Source organism: Fonsecaea erecta, assembly GCF_001651985.1.
Source record: "Fonsecaea erecta strain CBS 125763 chromosome Unknown Scaff4, whole genome shotgun sequence".
Lineage (NCBI taxonomy): Eukaryota > Fungi > Ascomycota > Eurotiomycetes > Chaetothyriales > Herpotrichiellaceae > Fonsecaea > Fonsecaea erecta.
Window position 1 is genome coordinate 1,783,861 of NW_017387247.1, and position 23,702 is coordinate 1,807,562.

General features: G+C 51.4%; 7 protein-coding genes across 7 annotated transcripts; 3 read left to right on the forward strand and 4 right to left on the reverse strand.

The window, feature by feature from the left end:
- Positions 1 to 132: 132 nt before the first annotated feature.
- AYL99_05407 (hypothetical protein) lies at positions 133 to 4,072 on the reverse strand (the record flags this gene model as incomplete). Its single annotated transcript, XM_018836919.1, has 3 exons — positions 133 to 1,105; positions 1,166 to 3,390; positions 3,509 to 4,072. 3 exons carry the CDS (start codon positions 4,070 to 4,072, stop codon positions 133 to 135), a joined length of 3,762 nt encoding a protein of 1,253 aa, XP_018693772.1.
- A 741-nt stretch (positions 4,073 to 4,813) lies between these two features.
- On the forward strand, positions 4,814 to 5,649 carry AYL99_05408 (hypothetical protein; the record flags this gene model as incomplete). Its single annotated transcript, XM_018836920.1, has 3 exons — positions 4,814 to 5,358; positions 5,410 to 5,514; positions 5,580 to 5,649. 3 exons carry the CDS (start codon positions 4,814 to 4,816, stop codon positions 5,647 to 5,649), a joined length of 720 nt encoding a protein of 239 aa, XP_018693773.1.
- A 355-nt stretch (positions 5,650 to 6,004) lies between these two features.
- Positions 6,005 to 6,395, reverse strand: AYL99_05409 (hypothetical protein; the record flags this gene model as incomplete). Its single annotated transcript, XM_018836921.1, has 2 exons — positions 6,005 to 6,215; positions 6,295 to 6,395. The coding sequence occupies 2 exons, from the start codon at positions 6,393 to 6,395 to the stop codon at positions 6,005 to 6,007; spliced, it is 312 nt and encodes a 103-aa protein (XP_018693774.1).
- A 936-nt stretch (positions 6,396 to 7,331) lies between these two features.
- AYL99_05410 (hypothetical protein) lies at positions 7,332 to 7,718 on the reverse strand (the record flags this gene model as incomplete). The annotated part of the gene is made up of 1 exon (XM_018836922.1): positions 7,332 to 7,718. The coding sequence occupies one exon, from the start codon at positions 7,716 to 7,718 to the stop codon at positions 7,332 to 7,334; it is 387 nt and encodes a 128-aa protein (XP_018693775.1).
- Positions 7,719 to 10,219: 2,501 nt separating this feature from the next.
- AYL99_05411 (V-type proton ATPase subunit F) lies at positions 10,220 to 10,768 on the reverse strand (the record flags this gene model as incomplete). Its single annotated transcript, XM_018836923.1, has 4 exons — positions 10,220 to 10,360; positions 10,426 to 10,597; positions 10,657 to 10,691; positions 10,742 to 10,768. The coding sequence occupies 4 exons, from the start codon at positions 10,766 to 10,768 to the stop codon at positions 10,220 to 10,222; spliced, it is 375 nt and encodes a 124-aa protein (XP_018693776.1).
- Positions 10,769 to 11,071: 303 nt separating this feature from the next.
- Positions 11,072 to 20,729, forward strand: AYL99_05412 (hypothetical protein; the record flags this gene model as incomplete). Its single annotated transcript, XM_018836924.1, has 7 exons — positions 11,072 to 11,326; positions 11,379 to 12,207; positions 13,071 to 15,954; positions 17,788 to 17,987; positions 18,046 to 18,136; positions 18,197 to 19,464; positions 19,516 to 20,729. The coding sequence occupies 7 exons, from the start codon at positions 11,072 to 11,074 to the stop codon at positions 20,727 to 20,729; spliced, it is 6,741 nt and encodes a 2,246-aa protein (XP_018693777.1).
- A 479-nt stretch (positions 20,730 to 21,208) lies between these two features.
- On the forward strand, positions 21,209 to 23,613 carry AYL99_05413 (hypothetical protein; the record flags this gene model as incomplete). The annotated part of the gene is made up of 7 exons (XM_018836925.1): positions 21,209 to 21,233; positions 21,332 to 21,538; positions 21,596 to 21,993; positions 22,076 to 22,156; positions 22,235 to 22,878; positions 22,960 to 23,136; positions 23,238 to 23,613. The coding sequence occupies 7 exons, from the start codon at positions 21,209 to 21,211 to the stop codon at positions 23,611 to 23,613; spliced, it is 1,908 nt and encodes a 635-aa protein (XP_018693778.1).
- Between the last annotated feature and the right edge of the window lie 89 nt (positions 23,614 to 23,702).

Consider the following 23,702-nt stretch of genomic DNA (forward strand, 5'->3'; position numbering starts at 1 on the left):
CCAGACAGTCCAAGCAGAACTGAGGAGGAAAAAGCGGTCGAATCCTTTTCCACTCCGGTGCGAGGCTTGACGTGGGGGTCCATATGTGGTATCCCGTCGCAAGAGAAGGTTGATGCTCAAATAATGAATACCTCACTTAGAGTCAATATTCTTATGAGCCTCCCAGTTGTTTAACAGCTTGCCGACCTCTTTAAAGCTCACGGGCTTCGTCATATATATGTCGCATCCGCTGCTGAAAACTTCACTCTGGTCCCTGGCACTTGCCAATCCAGTCAACGCGATGATCATAGCACCAGGTTTACATCCGCGGAGTTCTTCATATTGACGAATCGTTCGGGTGGCCTCGAATCCGTCAAGTACTGGCATGGAAATGTCCATAAAGATAATGTCAAAGGGATCTTCAGCCGCTTTAACAGCATCAACGGCTTGCTGACCATCTTCCGCTTGTTTAATTCGACTGTATTTCCTCTTGGTCTTCAAGAACGTCTCGAGGAGTTTCAGATTGATCTTGTTGTCGTCCACCAGGAGAATGTGCGGATCAACTTTGGCGGCGGTGGCTGGCTTTGGTAGAGAAGGATCCTTTGCGTGAATACTTGGTGCTTCGTGGGGTGAGGCTGGGTTGCTTGAGCTCATGTGGATCGACCACCGATCGCTCTCGCGACGCATCCTAGAGCTCTCCTGACTGTGGGATGGAAAGGGGAAAGATTCTCCTTCGCTGACATGATTTCTCGGTGTCCGTAGAGCGGTTATGGGATCATGAATTGCCATTTGCGCATTGTGGCTCGCTTGGGAAGCGGCAAAGGTCTCCGTTGCCTGGACCACCTTAGCGTTATCAGTTTCGCCGGGTCGGTTGAGATCCATCTCGGCCAACTCATCCGCCACCGACTCTGTTTCAGTTTGGCCGGGCGGTGTGCTTTCGAGCTCTGCGCTTGGGAGGACCACTTGTGGATCGACCGCCAGTGAAAATCGGGACCGTACGGTGGCTTGCTTTTCGAGAGCTAACCGTATACTACGAGCCAGTTTGTGAGGGCCACAAGGCTCTGAAACAAATTCCACTGCACTGCAAATGCGCTCTTCCAGGGACTGCACCAGTGCCACACTGTGCCTGGACAAAACCGAACACATTACCACTAGTGCTGGACGTCGTCCCGGCGTTGCCACTAACCTGTTGAGCAAGCGTTCCAAGTTCTCCTCCTCTGCAATGACAACAGCGCAACTATCACAAAGTTGAGGGTCCAGGAACGGAAGGTTGTACCAGTCCTGTACGTACGACTCAACGATGCGCGCGAGGTCGTCGTCTGGCTCCAGTTCCGGTTGCCAGAACGTTACTGCCGCCTCCGACCATTCATCTCGCAGCAGAGAAATCGAGTTATCGGAATTGGAGCTGCCGGTAGAATTCAAGCCACTGGCGCCGTCAGAGTAAGGAGTAGTCTGAGTCGATGTCTGCCCAGGTAAAGGTCTTTTGATGGGTAGTACAACTTCGACCGTTGTCCCTTCGTTTAATTTGCTTTTCACATCGATCGAACCACCCAGCATCAGGATAATGCTGCGGACAATGCTCAAGCCAAGGCCGGTCCCGGGCGCCAGAGCGTTTTCTTGCGCAAATGGTACAAAGAGCTTGGTCGACAAGAACTCCTGCGAGATACCCTTTCCAGTATCGGCCACCGTCAACACCATCACGTCGTTGCCTTTCTCCTCCTGGGAAGTTTGCAGTTGGAGTCGAACTTTGATAGATCCCCGACTTGTGTATTTGATAGCATTTCCGGTGAGATTCATGATAATACGACGGACTGCCCCTGGCTGGGTCAAGAACGTCCAATCGGCTTTCTGCACGTCTAATGTGATCTTGACAGGATCCACGCAGTGGTTTTCGGACCGTCCCCGTTTTCCTCGACCTGACGTTTCTCGTGGCATATCCGTCAAGTCCAATCCAGATGTGTATGTATAACCAAGAACCAAACCGTCAACAACCTCCTCTAACACTGCTGACACATCTATAACGCCAAGAAGCTGCAGCAGAGCGGGGGCACCGTGAGATATGGTCTTAGAAGAGTTGTCCGGGCCTAGAAAGTTGTGGCGACGTGATCCGTGGGAGTGCTTCTTGTTCGAAGCCTGCCAGTGCTTTTGAAACGAATTAATTTTCGAGAAGTCCAGGACGTGGTTGATGGTGTCTAGGAGCGTTCGCCCACAAGAGTCAATAGTAGAAATAAGGGACCTCTGAAATCCAGATAGGTCTGTTTCAGCGAGAAACTCCACACTGGCAAGGAGACCGTGTAGTGGACTTCGCATTTCATGAGATATAGTGCCGACAAAGTCAGATTTTTGCTTGTCGGCAATCATTGTGTCCAACCGCGAGCACTCGGCCATAAGTGTACTGCAAAAAGAGTTGAGGAATGGTAACTCAATTGAAGAGTTGAAGGATCGCGTCTCCAATGCTGTTGCGACAAAGCAGCCATATGCAAATGACCCAGTCGTTGCATCCCATAGCGGCGTGAAGAGAACCTGTCCCGCACAGGGAAAAGCAGTGCGTATGGCTTTGACTTCCAGCCGTTTCCGATGGCTATGCATGCGCGACTGATCAGGGGAGCTCCTATGTCTCCTTGACGACTCTTTATCATCTTCGGACGAGGAGGATGCGTTCCATTCTAGGGTGAACAGGCGACCGCCAGGATATCGTTTGACAAGTTCCTGGAGTAATTCCCCGTCTAAGCCATGTACTCTCTCATCCAACCCCTTTTCGGGGATAACCGGGTTGGACTTCGTCGAGTACGCGATTATTGAGGATTTGGTCAGGGATTGAGGCTCCCCGTTCATGGTCCCCATAGCTTGGGCGCGAGTTTTTCCATCCTTTTTACTCAGGTTACGCAGGCGAGCATCCACGGTGACGAATGCGACAGCACCCTCCTCGCCGAGGTCTCCTAGACATTCTCGTAGCAGATTGGCAGCTCTTGCGAAGGTTTTCGAGTGTGTCCTTGATTCGCCATCAGTATCGGAGTTGCCATTCAAGCTATCCGTATCTGAGGAATGGTCCGAGGCGCTGAGATCTTCGACACTTTCAAGAGCGATGGCATTCTGATTTCGGAAGCCAGGTTCACCCCGACCAGACGACCCCAGCGTTGGAGAAGTATCATTTTCCAGAGGCACCGTCAAGCCATAGGCAAATTTCGACCGCTTCTTGAAGAGGGGACTGTGGTGGAATCCTGCTTTCTCGCCGTGGATACTTTTGCGGCCGGCAATGAATGCTTCGAGACCTTCGGCCATTCGGCGAGATTGGCGTCCTTCTATTGCTTGTCTGTTCGTCTCGAGAAAGACCATTATCTGTTGCGCGGTTGACGCAAGGAACGACTCTTCAGCAGGGGTCAAACCGCCCGGTCGAGTTCGGGTGTCCATCTTTAAGTTTCATCGTGTTAGCTTCGTGACTCCAGATGAATCCAAGGAAGCGGTCACAAGCCATGCCACCCTTGGCCATGATTGAAACAACATAAACTTGGAGGGACGAGACACTTACAACGGCAAGACTGCCGATATTGACCCCGTCTCTTGTTGTGATCGGAACTCCTGCATAGAATCTGTAGTATGGAGGGCCTGAGACGATTTCCATGTGGGCAAATTGGGAGTTGGTAAGGTCGTTGATTACGAACTTGGATACAGCGTTATGATCTTTATTGTCGAGTCGGATGGTCAATTCACAAATTCTACCCTTGAGCGGCACTGAGCTGCAGTTCAAGAATATGGGATCTTCAACAAATTCATATGTTTCTTCCCCCTCATCCGTGAAGATCTTTGTGGCTTCACTCAGGAAATACATGACATCGCGATCCATGACATTGATCATTGCTTTTCGGACTTGCAAGCGAAACGCCGTCAATTGGCACAGCGGAGAAAGCGCCTTGCACAGACTGGGGACCTCTTCGCTGGCGACATTGAGAATCGAGGGGCGACGGTTGAGGTGAGGCTGGAGGAGATTGTCCGGCTGGAAATAGTGGTAGAACTCTCGAGCCCTCCGTGCATCGTCCATCTGATAGTCTGTCGGCTGTGCGAAAGCCGCACGCCCATCTGTCGTGACCACCATGGCGCGCCGCGTGTATGAAAGGTCCTCCTGTTCTCTCGCTCCTTCCGCTCCTCACAGATTCAACGTTCTCTCCCGGGGAGAGCCAATGGACAACTTCTCACCATAGCGGAAGGCACAGGGAAGGGAGCAAACAGCGCAGGTCACAATGATCGAGTAATCTAGAGATGAGATAAGAGCAGTCAAGACTCAAAGTGCGACGTTGCAAGCAGGGTCGAGAACCAAGTAGACCGCCCCACTGGTGGGTGACTGGGAAGGAAAGAATTGTGACAAAACATTGAGCAATGTACTCGGTACTTCGCTATCAACGAGGCGCAGGAGAGCGCAGAGGGAGCCCATTACAAGGGCCATGAGAGAACTCTGTTCCGGGTCTGGAACGCCCAAGATGCTTCGGTTCCCGCTCAAGTGACTGGCGAGCTGGCATACCTCATGTGTGTGGATCAAATGTGGCGGCAGGTTTGTGCACCGCAGATCGAGGCACTAGGCTAAAATGGGAGGCGACAGGGCCGCAAGCCCGCAGCTTCCGGTAACAAAATCCGAGGGCGCTCGGTGCTGGTCTCACTTATAGTCCACAGTAGAAATTACGGCAAATCATTCATGCACGAGCAGCTAAACGTGCGACGCTCCCAGACGTCAATGAATAATTGAAGCTCGAAGCTCAATACGCTTGGTGCGAACAACTACGTCGGGCAACGTTGTGATACTCTCATTTCTTGCCTGGATACCTCTCCCCTTTCTTCCACAATGCGTGCGACGTCGCGGCTTTTCGCGAGTGTTAAATCAGCCTCGAAATATCTCGAACCCAATACGCCCACAGGCCTTACAGGTCTTACAACACATCCATCCCCTCGTCCTGCCCTCATCTACACCTACCGGCAAACCCTCAATAAACTCGCCCAACTGCCTAGAAGCTCCGTCTATCGCCAATCAACCGAGGCTCTCACAAAACAGCGCCTGCAGATCATCGAGTCGGTAAAACCAGAAGGATATGAGCAATGGCTGGAACGGGTACGCAAGCAGATCGAAGCCAGTCCCACGGCTTTCAGTAAGCTGCTGAATGAAGACGGCTCGTTGAGTAGCGAGAAGCTGCATGTGGAAGCAGTGGACAATTGGGACGGCAAGATCACGAGAGGGGATGCCAATTATGAGGGACCAAACACGATGGCCCAGGCAGAGGCAAAAGCAAGGGCTGTAAGCGACGAGGTGCGAGAAAAAGAGCTTGAAGACAAGGAAGGGATCCCGCCGACTGTCGAGGATCTGGAGGTGGAACCGCCGTTGACGAGGGATCAGTACGTTGTCGAACCCCAGCCCGATGCTATGCCATTGCTGATTGATTATAGGATTGAGGGCATCGAGCAAAAGATTGGTGCTGGCTTGATCGAAGAAGTCATCCAAGTTGCCGAGGGAGAGCTAGAACTTGTCGCCGAGATGCTACGATATCAAGTGTACGTCTTCGCTACATTCCCGAGTACCCTTTATTCTCCCTTCTGCACTTGCTAACAATGTTTAGATGGGAAGATCTGGAAGAAAAGACTCCCTCCGGCCAGTGGGAGTACTTTGAACGTGGCCACAGAGTCTAGTGCCACTATGGAACATTGCTGAACGGCCGTAAAGATTGTACATACCATCCCGGAGGCGGAAAATGAAATCTACAGCATTGACAGACCTTCATTCCGCATCTGAAAGTAGTTTAAGCGAGCCGTGAAAATAGAGCCATTCATTGATTTTATCGCATAGTCTTTGATGTGCGCTTCCCTCTCGAGAAAAGACGTTCTTTTCAACCCCCAGACGTTTCCATCCAGTCGCTGCACCCAGCTCTCCGCAATCTAATATGTACAATCATTGCCAATTGCCCTCGCCACCTCTTTGACCCGCTTCCCTGTCTGCTGCAATTCCTTGTTCCGCGAGCTCGCCTGGTCCTTCCGGCACAGTTCTTTAGAAAGGGTTGTCCTCCGGCGGCACCTCTCTGATCCAATAATTGCCGATGACGGGGAGCTTGGACAGAATATCCTGCCTCACGCGGGGAATTTCGCCAAAGAAAAAGACTGCAAAGACACCTGCTGCCACGCCGAAGCCCGAAGCGATATAGCCGTAGCGGAGGGCTTTCGGAAGACTCAAACCCATGAGGTTGGGGACGTGCTTGATTCTGTGCGCATCAAATTTAGCTCTGCACTGACGAGAGGCATCTACAAGGGGTGTGGATGAGAGGGCGAGCGAGAACGTACTTTGGTCCATAGGGCGAAACGTAGGTCTCATATGTTGGCTGCTTGTTGTAGACACGCAGCGGCGTCCGGCCGGAGCTTTGAAAGTGTTCGTAGGAAGGCATATTGCCTTTTATGGAGGAGAGTCGGGCGAAACGGGTCGAGGTGATTGAGGCTGGTAATTTCACGTTGCGGAAAGAAGTTCTATGTCGTCGTGCAGTGCTGGAAAATGAGCTTCGAGCTCCGAAGGTGCAGTACGGCTGCGCGGATGACGCTGAAGCGCAGCTTCAGGGAATGGCCAATCAGAGGACAGGCAATTTCGAGACAAATTTGGCGCATTCGGACCATTGAGCAACTTGACCTCTTCAGATATGTGGATATGTGGACTACTTACTTTGCCTTCTCTGCAATCTTCATGATGTTTTTCAGCACAGCCTTCCGCTGTTGTACTACGCCAGACACAATCCTGATCCCGCAAAGTCTCGAAGTGAGCTTTCTCAATGGGTGATTTTGAATATGCGTGCATGCGCTTGAAACCGGTGAGAGGGACGGTGATGTCGCATACACAGCAGGCGACGGGCCATTTCCCTCTTGCATTTGCGAATATACAAGCAGCGTGGAAGATGGGACGGTAGGAGTGGCTGAGACCGGCAGATTCGCCGACTTCATCTTTCAGGGATACCATCGGGGCAAACTGAGCAGGACGGGGTGACTGCAAGCTCCTCCGCGATTGCAACTGGTCACTTTGGAATTCCACCCAATTTTTGAGACCATTTTGTGGCAGGCTCAACACCGGCCAGACTCTGCACTGATTGCATGTAAAGACACCCTTCGCACTGCTGCAGCTACCTGACGACACCCTTGTCGCAATACTCAGTATCTCAAAGAGGCCATGATCTTGCTGCAACTGTTTTGGGCCATATACTGGGGTTCGACTGAAATGCTCTTCGGTTGTAGACCTCGAGACGATACAACCACAAAAATATTTCGCACCTAGTTGAAGCAATGGTAGGAGGGCTAACTAGGATTCACTGGATTTGGTACCGCATCATCAACGAGAATCACATTGGTCGGCCCTTTTCTCGCCATTTTTCTCTCTTCAATAACATATACAGACTGTCACACCACTTCTCCGCAACCTTGTATGTTCTCTTCTCGGACCCGTTGACCACAAACCCAACCTTTTTCAATAGCCTAATGCACGCCTCGTTTTCTGGGTCTACGTCCGCGGTGATCTCGCTCATTCCTGCCTCTCCAAATAGGTATGGGATCAAAGCGTCAAGCGCTTCTCGCGCAATGCCCTTTCCCCAATATTTTCGAGCTAGGAAGAACCCGATTTCCTGCTCTTTCCAGACACCGACCTTGCCGACGGCAAAGGGAGGTTCTGGGGTCGAAGTGGCGAGTGTGATCATGAAGTCTGTGGTGCCGTTCTGTGGAGAGTCGACCATGGATGAAAGCCACTCCGCCGTGGGAGTACGGCAGGTGTGCGGCTCCGAACCCCTTTACGAAGATTGTTATGCGAGGTGGTCGAGCAAATTTTGGCGCTCAAGCCGGGCAGCAAGGACATGACTTACATGTACCTCATCGCCATGGGATCGGAGAATACTTCGTACAACGCTACCTCATCGGCATTGGATGCTCTTGCGCCCCGGAGAACGAGCCTGGCCGTCAAGATTTCGACTTTTCCGCCTTCTAGGTGTGAGACTGTCCCCATTTCTTCGATGCTCGTGCGGCACAATTCATGCTCTTGGGGGCTCGGCCGAGGAAAAAATGTTGAGATCAGGGGAGGAGTACAAATATGCACCACATACTGTTTATATATCGTAGAAGAGAAGATAATCTCAGCAGGTTCTGGAGGACACTAACCTGGCCAAAGTGAGAAGAGTCATACCAGTTTGTGTGGCGGACTCGATGCAACATCGATCTTGCTCCACCTTACGGTTTATCCCAGACTCGGCAGGCACAGCCCCTCGAAAGGGCAGAGGAGAGCAGCCTCGTCTGTTTCTGTCAACTCAGCGGGCCACATCCACCAACTTTGGAACTTCCTCCCTCGCCGTCCTAACCGCAGAGTGTATCACGACATACTGTGTGCTTTGAGTAGGTCCACGGTTCGAGACGCCTGCCACCGAGGGAGCTTTCCTCTTCGCCTCTTAACTGAGTCAATTGATCATGTGCCCACGGCTTGGAAGATGGTCCTCCAATAGCCAATCTTCTCGAGAAAACCCAGCGCCAACCGACCTACGACTTTGTAGCATTGATCAGTGGTGGTTAATCGGTACAGCTTTGGCATCGTCCGAATTGCTATCAATTGTACCTTTGATATCTCTATCAGCCCGAGGATTTCTCGCGCAGACGTTTCAGTCATCTGTCTCTGCTTTGGAAATCCCACAATTCTTGGTGAATGGTGTGTTCTGGATTGGTGTGGGCAGCAAATAATCTCGTATCTGCTCAGGTCACATCGACTTAGTCGTTGAGACCCGCTACTGGCCCAACCTTTTGGACCAAAAGGACTTACGATGACGGTGTGCTCGGAAGTACGTAGGAGAAGAGGCCGAGAGAAGTCAATGCTAACAAGAAGATGGTGCTCCAAGCTGGTCTATGTTTGTTAGAGCTTGAGACCAGAATATCCTGATCTTTTCTCACGACCTATGGCGTGACCGAAATACTTGAGCCCGTGAGCTCGGCCTGGCAGATGTACAGACATTCGTGTAATACCCCTTTCCACGAGAACGATGTTCCACAACTGGGAATTGGTTGGGCTTGGTGAGGGCGAACTTGCCCATGGCATTTGCAATTTGAGGACAGTTGAGGCGATCCCGTAAAACGCCTAAAGTTTCGTAGACGAGGGACGGGCGCAGATACGGGAGCTCGTCGCAAGTATGTGACAACCAGCGGCCGCCTGTTTCATTGTCTCTCACAGCCAGCCCTCCCCCTTTGGATTCCATACCTGCCAGACCCTCTCCTCAAGCGAGACGCAGGACCAACTCGATCAAAGACTCACAATAGATGTTTTTTGGACCGAATTCTTGTCAACATTCGACATGCAAAATGGTGTAGAAATAAGTCTTGTCCACAGTCTCATTCTTCGTCTCCCTAACTCGCAGCCAGTAGTGGATAGCCAAGGGTCATTGAACGTAGGAGCTCTACCTGGTAACTCCCTAATTCGGTTGATATGATGACTTCGGTCATGATCATGGTGGGCTCCCTAGAGTGCGCAGGAGCTCTGATTCAGGATAAGCTATATCTGGAAGTAACTCATCGCCCAGCCGACCGAATGTGAAACCAAAAAAAACCTCCTTGACCGGGTTTTTCTCAAATCTGAGATTTTGGCAATTTTCGGTGGGCAGTTTCTTTCGTAGGAACAAAGAAAAAGCGTGTCATTGTGGACATGGTGCGCCGGTTCCCTTCTTTTTAGCCAAGATGGAAAGGAAAAAAAAGGCACAACAAACCTATCTGATGGACGGGTGGTGTGCATCGAGTGCTCGAAGACACCGGCTCAATGTTTGCCCGGAACCAAGGGTCTGGGGGAAAGGTAATTGCAGCTCTGCTCTGCGAAAGCTGGGCGCATACTATGACTGAGTGAGCAATACATAGACATTGACAATTCTCATCTATCATCAAGTGAGTGAAGCAAAGAATGATTCCACAGCTTGTAATGTAGGGCATCTCTGTTTTATTGCCTGGTTCCGCAACCTTGAATGGTACTCCGTCGACAATTTGACCAATGCTATTCTCGAGGTCCCATTCAGTTTCTGGTGATCAGAGTCCTTATCGACTAGTCGTGGCCATAAAACTATGAGGAGTGCCCGCATGTAACAGAAAACCCGGAGGGTGGTCACATATCCCCAGGCTTGCTCTCTCAGAGAGTTTGACTCCAAAAGCTGTGAGATATTGTCGCGGCAGTGGGTCATAAGACCTGTAAGACTCTGTGAATGTATGTGCTCTTAACTCATTCGCCGAATAGTCTCCTAACGCGCCGTAGAACGCTGTCCTTCTCAGGGTCGTAGGGATGGTCCTTGCTGGGGATTTCGAGAACAGCAGGAAATGGATCTTGGAATCTGTCGACAGTGTCTCGGATCTGCTCCGCAATCTGTAGCAGCATTAGCATCAGCATTAGCATCACACTTCTGCCTTGGGTCTGTGGACTTGTCACACATGTTGATTTATCAGGACTATTCCAATATCTTTCCGCTCTTTGGTAAATTTGTTGAAAGCCTGCTCGATTTGGGGCTTTTCTGTCTTTGCGTCACACACGAGAAAGTTCTTCTGTGAGTCTGGAGGGTCGGTGATGTGTCCTATGCCGGCCAGCAATAGGCCAGTGACTGAGCTGGGACATGAGGGTGAGTTGAGAGGATCGGCCATTTGGGCAGACTGCGGGGGACTCACTCTTCATCCCCAATAACAGCAATGAATTGCCGGTCCTAGGAGGCAATTATAAGTAAATGGCTTTGGACGAGAAGAGCATAAATACCTTGTATGCCGACGCCGGCGCTGCCATTGTAGCGGAAGGTTGGAGCCTGAAGTTTGGAAATAGAATTGAAGCTGGTTCAAGAGCTCCCTCAAGAAAGTGAACGAGATGCAGTCAGTCAGGTACCTGAGCGGCCGCAGTGCATCGGCGAGCTAGTGACGTCTCCGATTGGCTGCATTTCGTCATTGTTTACGGGGTCCTGAACCACGGTACTCAAATTTCATCTTCGCCCGCTGCCATTCAACCAAGACTCTGCGATCGCATCGTTCTGACTGCCATTCACTGCGGGAGAATGTCTTCTGGACCCCCTTCGCAGTCTGATTCACCGAAAAAATGCCCAAGTTTGTGAGGCGACAGCCTCTGGCGGAACGCATCAAGGGCTACCTCAACCCCTACGATTTCCTCCTGTGGTTGTCAGAAGAGCTTGAGTCTAATGGCTGGGATCAACTGGAGAAAGAATGGGCTGCGCCAATTGGTATTGCATTAAACATCATCTTCGTCATCGCGAGAGCCAATTCCAAACCCAAAACAACCAGCTACGATGATGTGTTTGGAGAGATTCCAGGAGTTGCGTGGACAACCTGGCTGGTAAGAGCGGTTGCAACCTCGAAAGATATACTGGAATCTAAACTTTTGACAGGCAACCTTCATTGTCCATTTTCTGACATTGTTCTGCGTCGTCAATGCTACCTATACCTTCTGGCGAAAAAGACATTACCGCCTGTTCGAAACATCCGTCGATGACGTGCCGAGCACCCCTTCTGCCAAACGGGTCAGAGTCGATTCTTCCCCAGTCTCCTCCTCCCCCCTACAGTTTCTTTCACGCATTATTGGGACAGAGACTGCACAGTCAAGAGCACATCCTGATCCGAAAAGAGATGTGTGGGAAGTCGCCGTCTGGGACCCGTTACCAATATCCCTACGCTTGTTCTGCTGTTTCAGTCCTGGCCATATCCTCGTTTACTGGCTTTTCCTGCCGACCCTCTCCTCAGACCCAAGACCTAGCGTCACAATTGCGACGGCCATATTTGTCGCGCTGCTCCTCTCCACGCAGCTCATTTTCCTTCAGTCGAGCTATTCAGCCCAGGTTAAAGATTCAGCCTTGATCTCAAAAGAAGTATTACATGAGTATGATACGAAATACGTCAGACCAAGGACCCAGCCTCTGTACCGAGATGTTGGCACTCAGTTCAGCGAGCAAGCCTCATACACCCCGAACCGTGACGAGAAGTACAACACGGTCGATGTTTACACACCCATGGTGGTGATCAATCGCGGTTTTCGACCGAATCCAAACCCCAATTACGCACAGTATGCAGATCCTGATGCAGCGATGACGAACTCCAATATCCGACAACGAATGACCACACCGGATCTTCGATCACCGACTCTCAATGCCAACCCTAGCACTGCCGTGAGATCTCTGGCGGGGATGCGACAACCCAATTTTCGACCGACAACGACCGGGGGTGAGGGTGGGAGTCTTGGGATATACTCCCATGCTGCCTCTCCTCTGCGAAAAAGTGCGTCGACACATTTTTCTCGCGAGAATAGGATGACGAGTCCAGAAAAACGGGGTTCGAGCCCGGACAAGAGAATGAGTGTCCCGGCTGCTGCTGCTTCTCAGAGATGGGCTCAATTCCAACCTGATAATCACCGAAGAGAGAGCGGTCGCTTTTAATAGATGTACGGTTATTTGAACAGGCAAGATACCCTTTCGTAAATGGTTCCCACGGAGCACCCAGTTCCTGCTCCACAACGAATCAATTTGTGTTGTGCCTTCCACAAATGCAACATGACTCTTCACACGGATCTTTCACCGCTATGGTAACGGAGTCTCAAAATACCACCGGCGCTGTGGTGTGGCATGCTTATCACCACGCTTGGTGCACAGGCAACCACATGATATGCAACACATGTCATAGCAACCACATCAGGTTCCCTACGATGCCTGTGAAGCAACCACATTCTTCCGCTGATGGCTCACCTTCCTTGACCTCTCGTATTATCCATAAATTCTCATCCTCATTAGGCTCATTTAACGACAGGAAACAAACCAAAACAGAATCAGCAGGTGGCCGCTTCACACATCAGCGTTTACCAGGACACACCACGAAGTTTTGCTACAATAGGGATACCTTTGACCACAATCCGGTGGAACAATGCCTCGCTTTCTACACTGACGGTGTCGACGACTGGCAGCCACGACGCTCAGCCGAGCGGAGTGACGAAGGCAAAGCTGCCCTCGATGGAGAGTAGAGCTCTCAAAGAGGGTTTCCGTCGCGTACATTGATGACCGTGCCGGAGTTCGACGCTGACCACGTTAGCGCAGCTCGCTCAAACCGCCGAGCTCGTGGCTTTGCCGGTGACTACTCAGGTGAGGCAGTCCGGAAGGTTAGACTGGACGTCGGATCAACGAAGAAAGCTCGAAAGGACACTCCCGCGACCTTATCGGAGATGCATCATCTTGTCAACAGCGATGATTACCTTCTCGCTCGAGGTGCAAACCCCCGAACCGGAGTCGTTACCCCGGGATCGCACAGCGCTAGCAGCTCTATTGATCGGAACCAAAACGACTTATCCAGAGTCGGGCGCCAGGTTCCCTCGAGTCGATGGCGGCAGAGAGGTGATCAATGGGTTAGCTTGGATCTTGATGAGCCAACGCCTCTGTCGACGTTGCTGGCAGCTGAACCTCTTGAGCATCAACAGCAAACTCTCAGGGTTCCACAAAAGCTTGCGATTCGAGCAGCAGAGGATTCGTTGCTTGACCATGACGGAGTGTTCGGGAACCATACGACCAATCCGGTCCAGGGAACTGGAGCTAACATCGAATTTTCTCAGCATCCGCTGGGAGCTGGCATGAAAGCGGAAGGTGTCTACAGCGGCATTGAGCAAGCCAATCTGCAGCAAAATATTAGATTGAACAGACCGATTAAGCGGAGGCCTGTTGGTAGTCCTCCGGGAAGGAATACTGCAGAGACGGTGACCCATTCCCACCGAGGTGCGAGTGGAAGTACAGACACCGTTCGAAAGTACCCCAAATTCAACAGCGAGTTGCCATCCTCCTCGGCGCCTAACCATCTGAATGGAGGTTTATTCCGACCCCAAACTGTCGAAAAGAATCTACCGAGGATTCCCACCTCTAGCTCAGATTCTGGAAGTCAAAATGGAGACGATTCTTTTTTAGGGGTTCCCCCGACGGACCAGCAAGTAGACGTCCCAAATTCAAAAACCTCAAACATCTCTGGCCGTCATACAATCGAAAAAGAACTACCATGTCTGCCGATGAGCAATGGCCCATTCCAGTCGACATCGGATCAAGCACCGTACCCAATCACGCCAAGGACAGAGAACGGAGCGAGCACGATGGGTTTTCCAACCCTGAGCATATCACACCCCAAGGGGCCGAGGGGAGGCGACTTGGTGTACCCCTACTTTCGCGCACCGAGGCCAACGTACCCAATCCCCTCAACGGCGAGACACATCAAGCCGATGGGCGAGAGAGTGATGCCAATCCCAGAGTACGACAACCCTCCGAAGCACCTATTGCCGTCGATGCAGACGACGGACTTCAAAGTGGAAGAGCGAAGGGCTTTGCCTCCACCACGGGAGGTGTCGAGCAGACCGAGACAGGGCTTCGACCCGTTGTCGAATATCACTACCACACCCACAAACATATCTATGGGTGGGCCTCGTCCTCCACCAAGGCCGCCTCGTGTAGGCCCGGGGCAACAGCCGCCCTACCAGTGGATGATGGATCGTGGCCAACGGGGTTTCCGCCTGAGACCACCTCCGTCAACCGGTACAGGCATCATCATGAACACTACCATGAATATGAGCACCGATGCCATGATGTCAATTCCAATATCAAGGAGTTCTCCCACGGAAATGACCCGCCCTCCGATGCTCGCGAAAGCCGAAGTCACAGTCGCAGAAAGAATGTACGGTATGCCCACATTTGGACCAATGGGCGGACGGACAGAATCACCAGACGTAGAAACTCGACGTCGATGGATGGAACCGCTCATGGAGACCGTGGCAAGAACAGACCACATCGTGCCAGAGATGAATCTTGTGCCGGAACCCATAAGACCTCGACTCCAACCCTTCCAAGGGCCCAGGCCGATAAACGACGTACCACACGATCGCGCAGAAATGAGTTCGAACGATCCTGGCCTGATGAGGAAATGCAGCCGTTGCAATCATGGATTCGTGGCCCTCAAGCTTCACAATACAGATAGTGTCACCCCTATGTCCGCCCTCCAGAAGGACGTCGACAAACCCAACGTGGAGACTAAATCTCTGCATCCAAAGGGAAGTCCACTTCCAGAACCACCTCAAGCCACAGCTCCACAACTTAATGCCGTAACCCAGCGGGAGATAACGAATCACTTCCATGAAAAAGCTGATGTCATCGATGAACGGGATCACACCATCTGCTGTCCAGAATGCTGCAAACTTGATTGTCATGAGGGCTGTCTCGGCCATCCCAGCCCAACAAGGGCATCCAACGGCCGCTGGTCAGACGCCCACAGTCCTACCGGTTGTAGTGAACCAGTAATGGTGCAACAGGTCAGGCCCAAGAAGACCCAGGCCAGAGGCAACTTTACTCGGCTGCCCGCCGCTAAGCCTGTACAGAAATCATACATGAAGGACGAGGCATCCAAGTCTGGCAATCATATTCAGGCGGCTTTGTCCAAAACCGCCCTTGTTGAATTGATCATGCAACCACCGACACCAATAATGGATCTCTATCACCACTCAATTGGCCGGCCGCCTGATGCTGTTGCCGCCGCACAGAGAGCGATGGAACAGCCATCGCAGAATAAAACCCAGGAGACATTAGCGGCAGCATTCAATGCCGGCGGTCCGTCACATGAGAAAGCTTCTGCGCCGCGCTCTATCATCCACAGAAGGCAAAGAAGTTCAAGCTTGCCTACTATCGGGACCGACATGACTTCACGCACGGGCAATGGAAACGCTCCATATCACCGCGCGGCAAGCGGAGGGTCGTGGCTCCGCGTTCAAACACCTATTGGTTTCTCGATGTCTTGCTCGAATTCCAGGAGCAATGGCTCCGCGAAAACCCGCAACGTCAGTGGCGCAAGCAACACGACGATTGAGCTGCAAGTCCCGAATCTCGTGTCCCTGGCCTCCTGTGGCAGTTATGCTGCTCTTGGAGATGTACTTGTCATACCCCTTGAAGCTGGCAAGATGTGGGTTCGAAATCACCCTCAAATCCTCACCATTGGGAGAGAAATGGTTCAAAGGGGCTTGGGCATGTCGCAACTCATGATGAGGACAGGATGGCGTCTGTGGGCGATGGTATTTGTTTACTCCAAGACGGGAAAGATCAAGTTCCACCTTAGCAAAGGGGAGACGGCTAGTGGGTTTGCGTTGGATTTGGGAAGGAGCCTGCTTTATTTTGTCGTTTTTGCTGCATTGAGCACGTTGGTTATCAGGGTAATGGGGCTAGTACTGGCATTGTTGGGGATCATTGGGTGGATCGTGAGGACTGTATTTTGGGTGTTGAAGGGTATTATGGGCCCTGGGCGGGTGAAGTAGAGGATGATATTAGAGCACGGAGGCAACGGAAGAGGCTGAAGGAACGTGATTGGGAAAAGCTGTCGGTCAGGGGGCAATATCATTATCCTGGAAGCACGATGCAAAGCAGATAGCTGTTTCGATTGGGCAATATTATATCAATAGCCGTTGTTGGTCGTGGTTATTCTGCTTTCTTGTAGCTTAGAATGCTGCCATGGGAAGTGCATATCAGGCTGATCACAGGTTTCTTCAAGAAGGAGAGACATGGCATAGAATTTGGTTTCGAGATGTCTGCCCATCCTTGTTGGCCGTACAATCTTCCGGTGCGTTTCCTCGCGGTTCGGCTACAGCCCCGAAGCGTGTTTTCCGGGTTTATCATTATTAACGAATTCGTGATCTGAAACCTCCGAAGTGAGCCCCGAGTTAGCCTCACGAACTTTCCAGGGTGACCGGGTTGCGTACCCGTGCCTGATACATGTCAACTCTTTGGCACCACCCCTCACGTCCTCTCCGAGCCTCGATGGAGGCTGGAGGCGGTTGAATCGTGGGACAAGACCTCGTATTTCACGCGATCAAGCAATTTGAAAAGCTTGATATACAGCCCAGTTCCCCCTTTCCAGAGACCAAGATGATAATGTTATGTGCTACATCTTTCTGATCAGTGACAAGCAGAATCAAATCAACGATGAATGCTGTCCCACTATCTTCTTGAGCACCAAAAAAAACACTCTCATTTGCACGGACCATCCATCCTCTTTGTCATACACCTGGAGAGCCTGCTCTTAGTCCCAGGTGGTGTCCTTTTCCTTATTCCTTTTCAGGTATCTTCCGAGATGAAATTGAGTTGAACTTCATTCTAGGCACCCGACTATTCAGATGAGGGCCAAGAGGTGTTCCTGGCACCCTCTTCGTAGGGCTCACTAGGCTGGTGTAGGCTGCTGAGACGTCTTTACCAACTGGAGTTAGAGGCGCCCAAGGGTACCTCACCCAGCTTGTTTTCGCCCGCACATCCTGGCAAGGCAGATGACTCACTGGAGGAGGAGTCGAATCCCCCATGGGACACCCCGGTAAAAAGCCAGCTAGACACGTTTCATCGAGCGCCTGGGCACGCCACTGTTGTCCTTGGGCTGTTCTCATCTCTGGTCATGGGCAACAGAGGTGAAAATGGCGCAAGCCGACACCTCCACGTTCAACTTCTCCGCGGAAGCCTCTCGTAGTATTGACACGCCCGAAAGAAGACGAGGCAATGATGAAGGGGCAATCAAATGTCGATAACAAAATTTGCGCAACAGCTCGAAGGGGTGGAGGGCACACAAAAGCTGGTTATTGACATGCCACGGGACAAGGTTCTGGCCCCAATACTTCCTCTGGTCTAATTGCGTTGCTAAGCCAGCGGTTTCAACCGGCACCTGTGTATGCCTCGTATTCGGGGTTTTCCATTGAGTTGAACCTGTCATTGGCTAACAGTTGGTCACCTTGGACGGTGCGATATAACTACCGAGTAGAACGATATCAATCGTCGAAATATGGCTCTTCTACGTCTGCTCCATCCGGAAAGTCTTCGATGCTTGGGCGGCTCTTGCAAAGGAGACTACCTTGCAAGAACCGTGGGAGAATGTCGATTCGCCTTTCGCCAATATGATCGACCTTAATAATCTAACTGTTGGCTACGTGTCTGGCATAATTGCAGCCGGTATTTTTGTTGGTAAAGGCCATTATCCAGCCTCGATCGAGCGCCCCGGGCCATTAACTTGTTTGTTCAGTCCAAATATTCGTTCCCACGGCCTTGCCAATCATTCTTCTTGGGCTTCTTAAAGAGAGAAACTCGACTGCAACCACCACAGCCGCTGGGTGGTACGTGAGAGCTGCTGCTTACCCAGAAGTACGAAGGGCCTAGATTGATTGCTGTGTTAGGTCTGTCGTCGGTCGATTCTTGCATTCCTCCTACTGGCCAAATATCCTCTCCGGAGACACTGCGGCGAGCACCAAAGTCCCTGGGCGCGTGGTGATCATTGCGAGCCTGAAGACCTTCTTTACAGTCTTGATCGGTGTTGCTGCCATCGTAACACCACTTGGTCTATACCAAGACGTCCTCTCAGGCCAAAAAGAAACAGCATCCGTGTTCCATTACATTGCTGATACATCTGAATTTGGCTACGGAACTCCTCCTAGAACCTACCTTCCCTGGAGCCGTATCTGTGGAGCATTTGAACCAGCGAATTGCCCGAACTCACCTCAAACCATAACCTATTTCAGTAATGCCACGGGAGAATACTTCTCGGCCAATTACTATGACTCTCATGTGCACCAATATGTCATTGATGCCTTTGAAAGTGGGCTCTCGACGCAGAATAGATCTGTCTCAAGCATATTTGACATTCAGACCAGATCATACACCTGGTCTCAGATCAACAACAGTCCAGGCGCACTAGCACCAGACAATGGATCCTCATATCCTGTTGCCGCCTACCGACAAATTTCGACCATGGCATTGGATGATGACTACGTTGTCATTGAGGGCCTGGTCGTGGACATGAAGAATGGTGGAATCGGCTTCAGAAATCATAGCGCACCGCCTGTTTCCCCGTTCGGCAGCACCTGGTCGGAAGATCTTCTCTTTGTTGAACCCGAATCGCTCTGTGTCGATACAAACCTGACCCTGGATTTTACTCTTCCCGAATACGTATCCGACTCTCTTTTCGGTAACGCAATAGCAGATCTGGTACTGACAGATCGAGGAGGTTTTGCCAATCTTATCAGGGAATATCCAGAATGGGACCGGAGTGATACACAGAAGAACCCGGAGCTCTATTTGCGCGCATACAAGGCAGCTTGGATCAACAATGTGTGGTCGATGGCATTCATGAACGTGACAAATTTTGCCAATCAGAGCGATCCGGGATCTCACGCCTTTGAGTATCTCGACTCTCATGTCGGCAAGGCTTTTCCTCTCATGCAAGCTAATTCAAGTGGATTTCAGTCAGTGACATCTTGGCTGGGCCCTGATGTGCTTTCGTCGTCCTCGCTCTATGGATATTATCTAGATGGGTTGGACCAGGGAACGGGAATATACGACAACACCAGTGTTCAGTACAACCTTTCCATACCATCCGACATCCCATCCGTTCCACCTCTATATCCAAATCCATTTGGAGTCACCCAAACGAACTTTTCCAGTGCTGGTAAGCCCAACCCTCTTGAATCCTTTCTTGTTCGCTGAATAACACACGCAGAGCTTCTTTGTCAAGGTGCTGGTGGCCAAGATATTGCGAATATCACCAATTTCGCGGCTGCGTGTGGACTGCTTTACGGAGCGCCACGGCGAAGCGACGGGCGCGAGTCTGTTGTCTTTGAACCCGGCTCGAAGTGGACCGTGCCGTTGTACTCGTGCATTTCTACCTCGAAAGCACGTATCAAGACTGTTTATTTTCGTTTCAATGGAAGCGACGATCTCTCTGGGCTGACTGTCACTAATATTTCTGACAAGGTATACCCTAATGAGTCTTCCAAGCCCCTGTGGGGGGTCGAGAAGACAGATATGGTACTCGCGGATGTCAACATCTTGTGGGGTCTCTTATCAGGACCGGACCAAGGCAACGTCAGCGTCACCACGTTACGAAAAGAATTCTTGTATCTCCCTGGTTATGCTAGTGGGGGAGCTGGGGCTCCCTTCACCGTTGGCTACCAGAACTTGCCCGGCGTCGATTTCCACATTGGCGCTCTTGGTGTGCTCTATAACATCGCACCCTCCACAGGCAATACCCTTACCGACTATACCGGCAAAACAAGTCTCGCAATGTATAGGCTCTGGCAGGACCTTTCACGCACACCTGAGACCGCTGCCAGAATATTAAATCTCGTCTGGACGGACGTGGCGGCCAATTCGGTCGTTGGGACAAGAAGTCTGCAACCACCACAGCAGCAAACTCTCCAGAAACGCGACGGCAGCTCATCACAAGGCGATAACGATCTCCTGATTCCAGTGAATGTGTATGAACGGCGTGTCAGGTACCACTTGGTCTACGGCATACCAGCGGTCATGGCAGCCTTTGGTACACTCTGCGTGCTTACCACCGTCCTAGGTGTTTTGTGTCTGGGTCGAGCTAGCACCAACAAGATGCGCAGGTACCTTGACCGGACGTCGCCAGGGCGCCTCGTCACTTCACAGTCCTACACTCAGTCACAGGCAACGAAACCGTCTGGCAAAGATACAGGGACCCGCCGGTCAACAAAACAGTGGCTCAAAACCCAAGGCGGAAAGCAGATTACTCTTTCGGAGGCCGAGGATGGCTCTATCATTATTGAGGAACCGCAGGCAGAGTGTATACAGCCCTTTTTGCAAAAGATAACTCAATATCCCGACAAGAGCGCTACAGCCAAGCCTCCAGTCACCCCTCAAGACACATCCCAGGAGACACCCCATGACACGCCTCAAGACAGTAGCTGACTGTGTAACTACTGGCACCTGGTCGTTTTGAAATGCGCAGGTAGACTTCGGTTTATCAACATGATAATTACACTGGATATGACGTCAAAGCCGGGAAATGATCGATCTTCTTGGTCGCTGAAGGGGATCCTTACGATATTCGATCTTATCCTCTCTAGATAAGGACTTACATAGCCCTTGTAGGAAGTATAAAGGAGTATGTCCCTTGTGGTTCTAGAATTGGAGATATCATTGGCTGCCAGGGGCATTTCGCCTTTGCCTCAGCGGAACGGAGACTTGGCCGCAGCCACAAACTTGATGTTCCATTCCTCCGTGCCAAGCGCAAGTTTTGCTGATCCGAGGTGTCACTCCTTTCTTGAATCAATGTCTAGTAGTGGTCTTTTACCATAACTGATGTCAAAACCTACAGAGGTATCAGGTTCGTTCTTGTGGACGAAGCCCAAGTCGCACTCTTCGTGGTAGCCGGCTCGACCCCGGTAATGGAAGCCCAGCTGCACGGAAATAGTAAGTATCCAGTATCCACGATCCGTTCATATTTCACCACAATCTATGGCTGAGAGCTCTGTATGTTTGTCTGGTTTACTGACAGGACTAAATCCTAGAACCTTTGGAGAGCCTTTTCAATCAGAAGCAGCCGGCACAACATGAAGAATCACTGTTTGCTGAGGAACTCGGATGGATCTGGGGCGGTGGCAGCCTCGAGAGCAGCCTTGATCAATCGCTGCCTCAATTCCCTGACGAAAAAGAGCCAAACCAGGAGCCCTACTTGGAGGCAGATCGAGCGCACAGCGCACTTCTTTCGGATCCCGGTGCGCCTGTTGCTCCTTTGTGTCTTTTCGATCCCGAGTCTGATGTTTAGTGGACAGGAATTGACATGACTACGGCACTGTCGCTCTACAAGACCAACTTAGACACATCCTCGCCATCAAGTGAATCGAGCGTTCGTCTGGAGGACTACCGAATGCCCCACGCCTACGGTGAACGCCTTCCTACAGCGACCGCCTGTACGGAAATGCTCGAGCCGTCCGAGCCTCGCATTCTGACAGTGGTTCCACAAACCTTGATCGGCGATTTGCGGAGGTTGCTACCCCAGGAACTGCGAGACAAGGTTGTGGTGTTGTATTTCCGTCACGTGCATCCACTTTGTCCAGTCGTGGACGAGTTCGAGTTTTCGAAAATATACAAAGAGTGTGACGATGAAAGACAGTTGTTCCTCAAATTTGATGTCTTGCTCTTCATGGCAATGATCTTTGTGGCTTTTGCGGTCAGTTGAGGCTCCTTTGCGTTGATTAGAACTGCTTCCCCTCTCCCCCTCTCATATGATGTTTCTGACAAGTGCAACATAGCATGTGGAAAATTCAGAGCTGGCCAAAAGCTCTGTATCTACTATTCTTCAAGGTCAAAACGCGTTGTTGGAGCACATAAAGGTACGCATGCAACCAATCTTTTCCAAGTCAGATTGCAGCGGAGAGAATGCCCATTAAATCGTGCGATGTGGTATCTAGTCATTATACAACAACAATTTCACCTCGACGAACCCTACGACTCTGACATGCGCCTGCCTGTTGTTGAGCTACTGGAGTCCCTTCAACCTGGACACCCAAGTCAACTCTCGCTGGGTGGCCCGGGCTATTTTCCATGCTAGGCAGGCTAGATTGGAAGATCCAGACTATGATAGCGCCACAATGTTCTCGCGGCGCAAGATCATCTGGTGGTGCTGTGTCCTCCGAGACCGCCTGATCAGCGTTGGGCTCCGGCGCTTCCATCGGCTACACAAGGTCGAATCACGCTGGGGACCAGTCACTGTCATGGATTTTGGCGCCGAAGCTGTTGTGCCCCAGTTCATGACGATAGAGTCGAAGCGTGTCATGATGGCGGCGTTCATATGGATGTGCGATCTGACTCAGTTGATCAGTGATATAGGCACGTTCCACATGGACCGCAAATTCCAGCGGGAATGGCGCGATGTGTCCTCGACCGGAGAGTCAGACCATGACTTGCTGCTGGATGAGATGATCCTGTGTTCGGCCTATGAATCTCGACTCAAGGAGTGGAAAGCCAGGTTCAAACAAGCTATGGCAAGTGCCATGACGCGCGATTCTCCGGACATGAGCAAGGTCCCATTGCGCATGCCGCAGCTGGTCAACCTGTACGTCTAATATCAACTGCTTCCTATATGCCCTACAACCCTTTTCATGGGTTTCCTGTTTTGTTAACAGCTGGAGTATAGTTCGCTCGTTGCCGATCTCTATCGACCGTACCTGAAGCCTATTCAGCCCGAGTCCCGCTTTGGAGCGCAATTCCGCACTCTGGCAGCCGCAAAGGTCAAGGAAGCATCAGCCAAGGTTGTGAAGACAGTGTACAAGATCTTCTCTGAAAGCAGAGTTGAGCACGTTCCACTCACCGTGTGAGTTGCATATAGTACAGGCGATGCTTGCCTGCCTTCATAATGAGCGATAACATACGTGAATGTAACTTGGCTAACAGTCGTCTGTGGTAAAACCTTAGCACCGCTTGGATCGCCCTGCCTCTAGCTGTTTGTGAGCTGGGCTGGCATGTCTCTGGAGGCAAATCGTCTTCTCTGAACATCAGCCAACGGTTAGACATGATGGTCTCGCTGAACGCCCTGGCAGAGCGCCTGTGCGGTCTCCAGCCCACGTACCGCCTTCTCAGCTGGGTGTCGAATCTCACATCAAACATAGGACAACAGCAGCAACAACCTTCTCCATCGCGAGGCCCAAAAAGAGCTCGACCTGGCGCACCTGATATCCATCCCGCGCATATGACGCCACACGATTCTCATGGCGAAGACGAAAATCCGGAAATCCTGGATCTTGTGGCGGGCGCAATCGATTTGTCTCTTTCCAGCGACGAGAAAATGTAGTTGACTGACAATGTTCGATGTGGAGACGAACGACCACAATGCTCTGGTGTGACGTCGCACATACCTCGTGCCCTTGGAAGGAAGAAAAC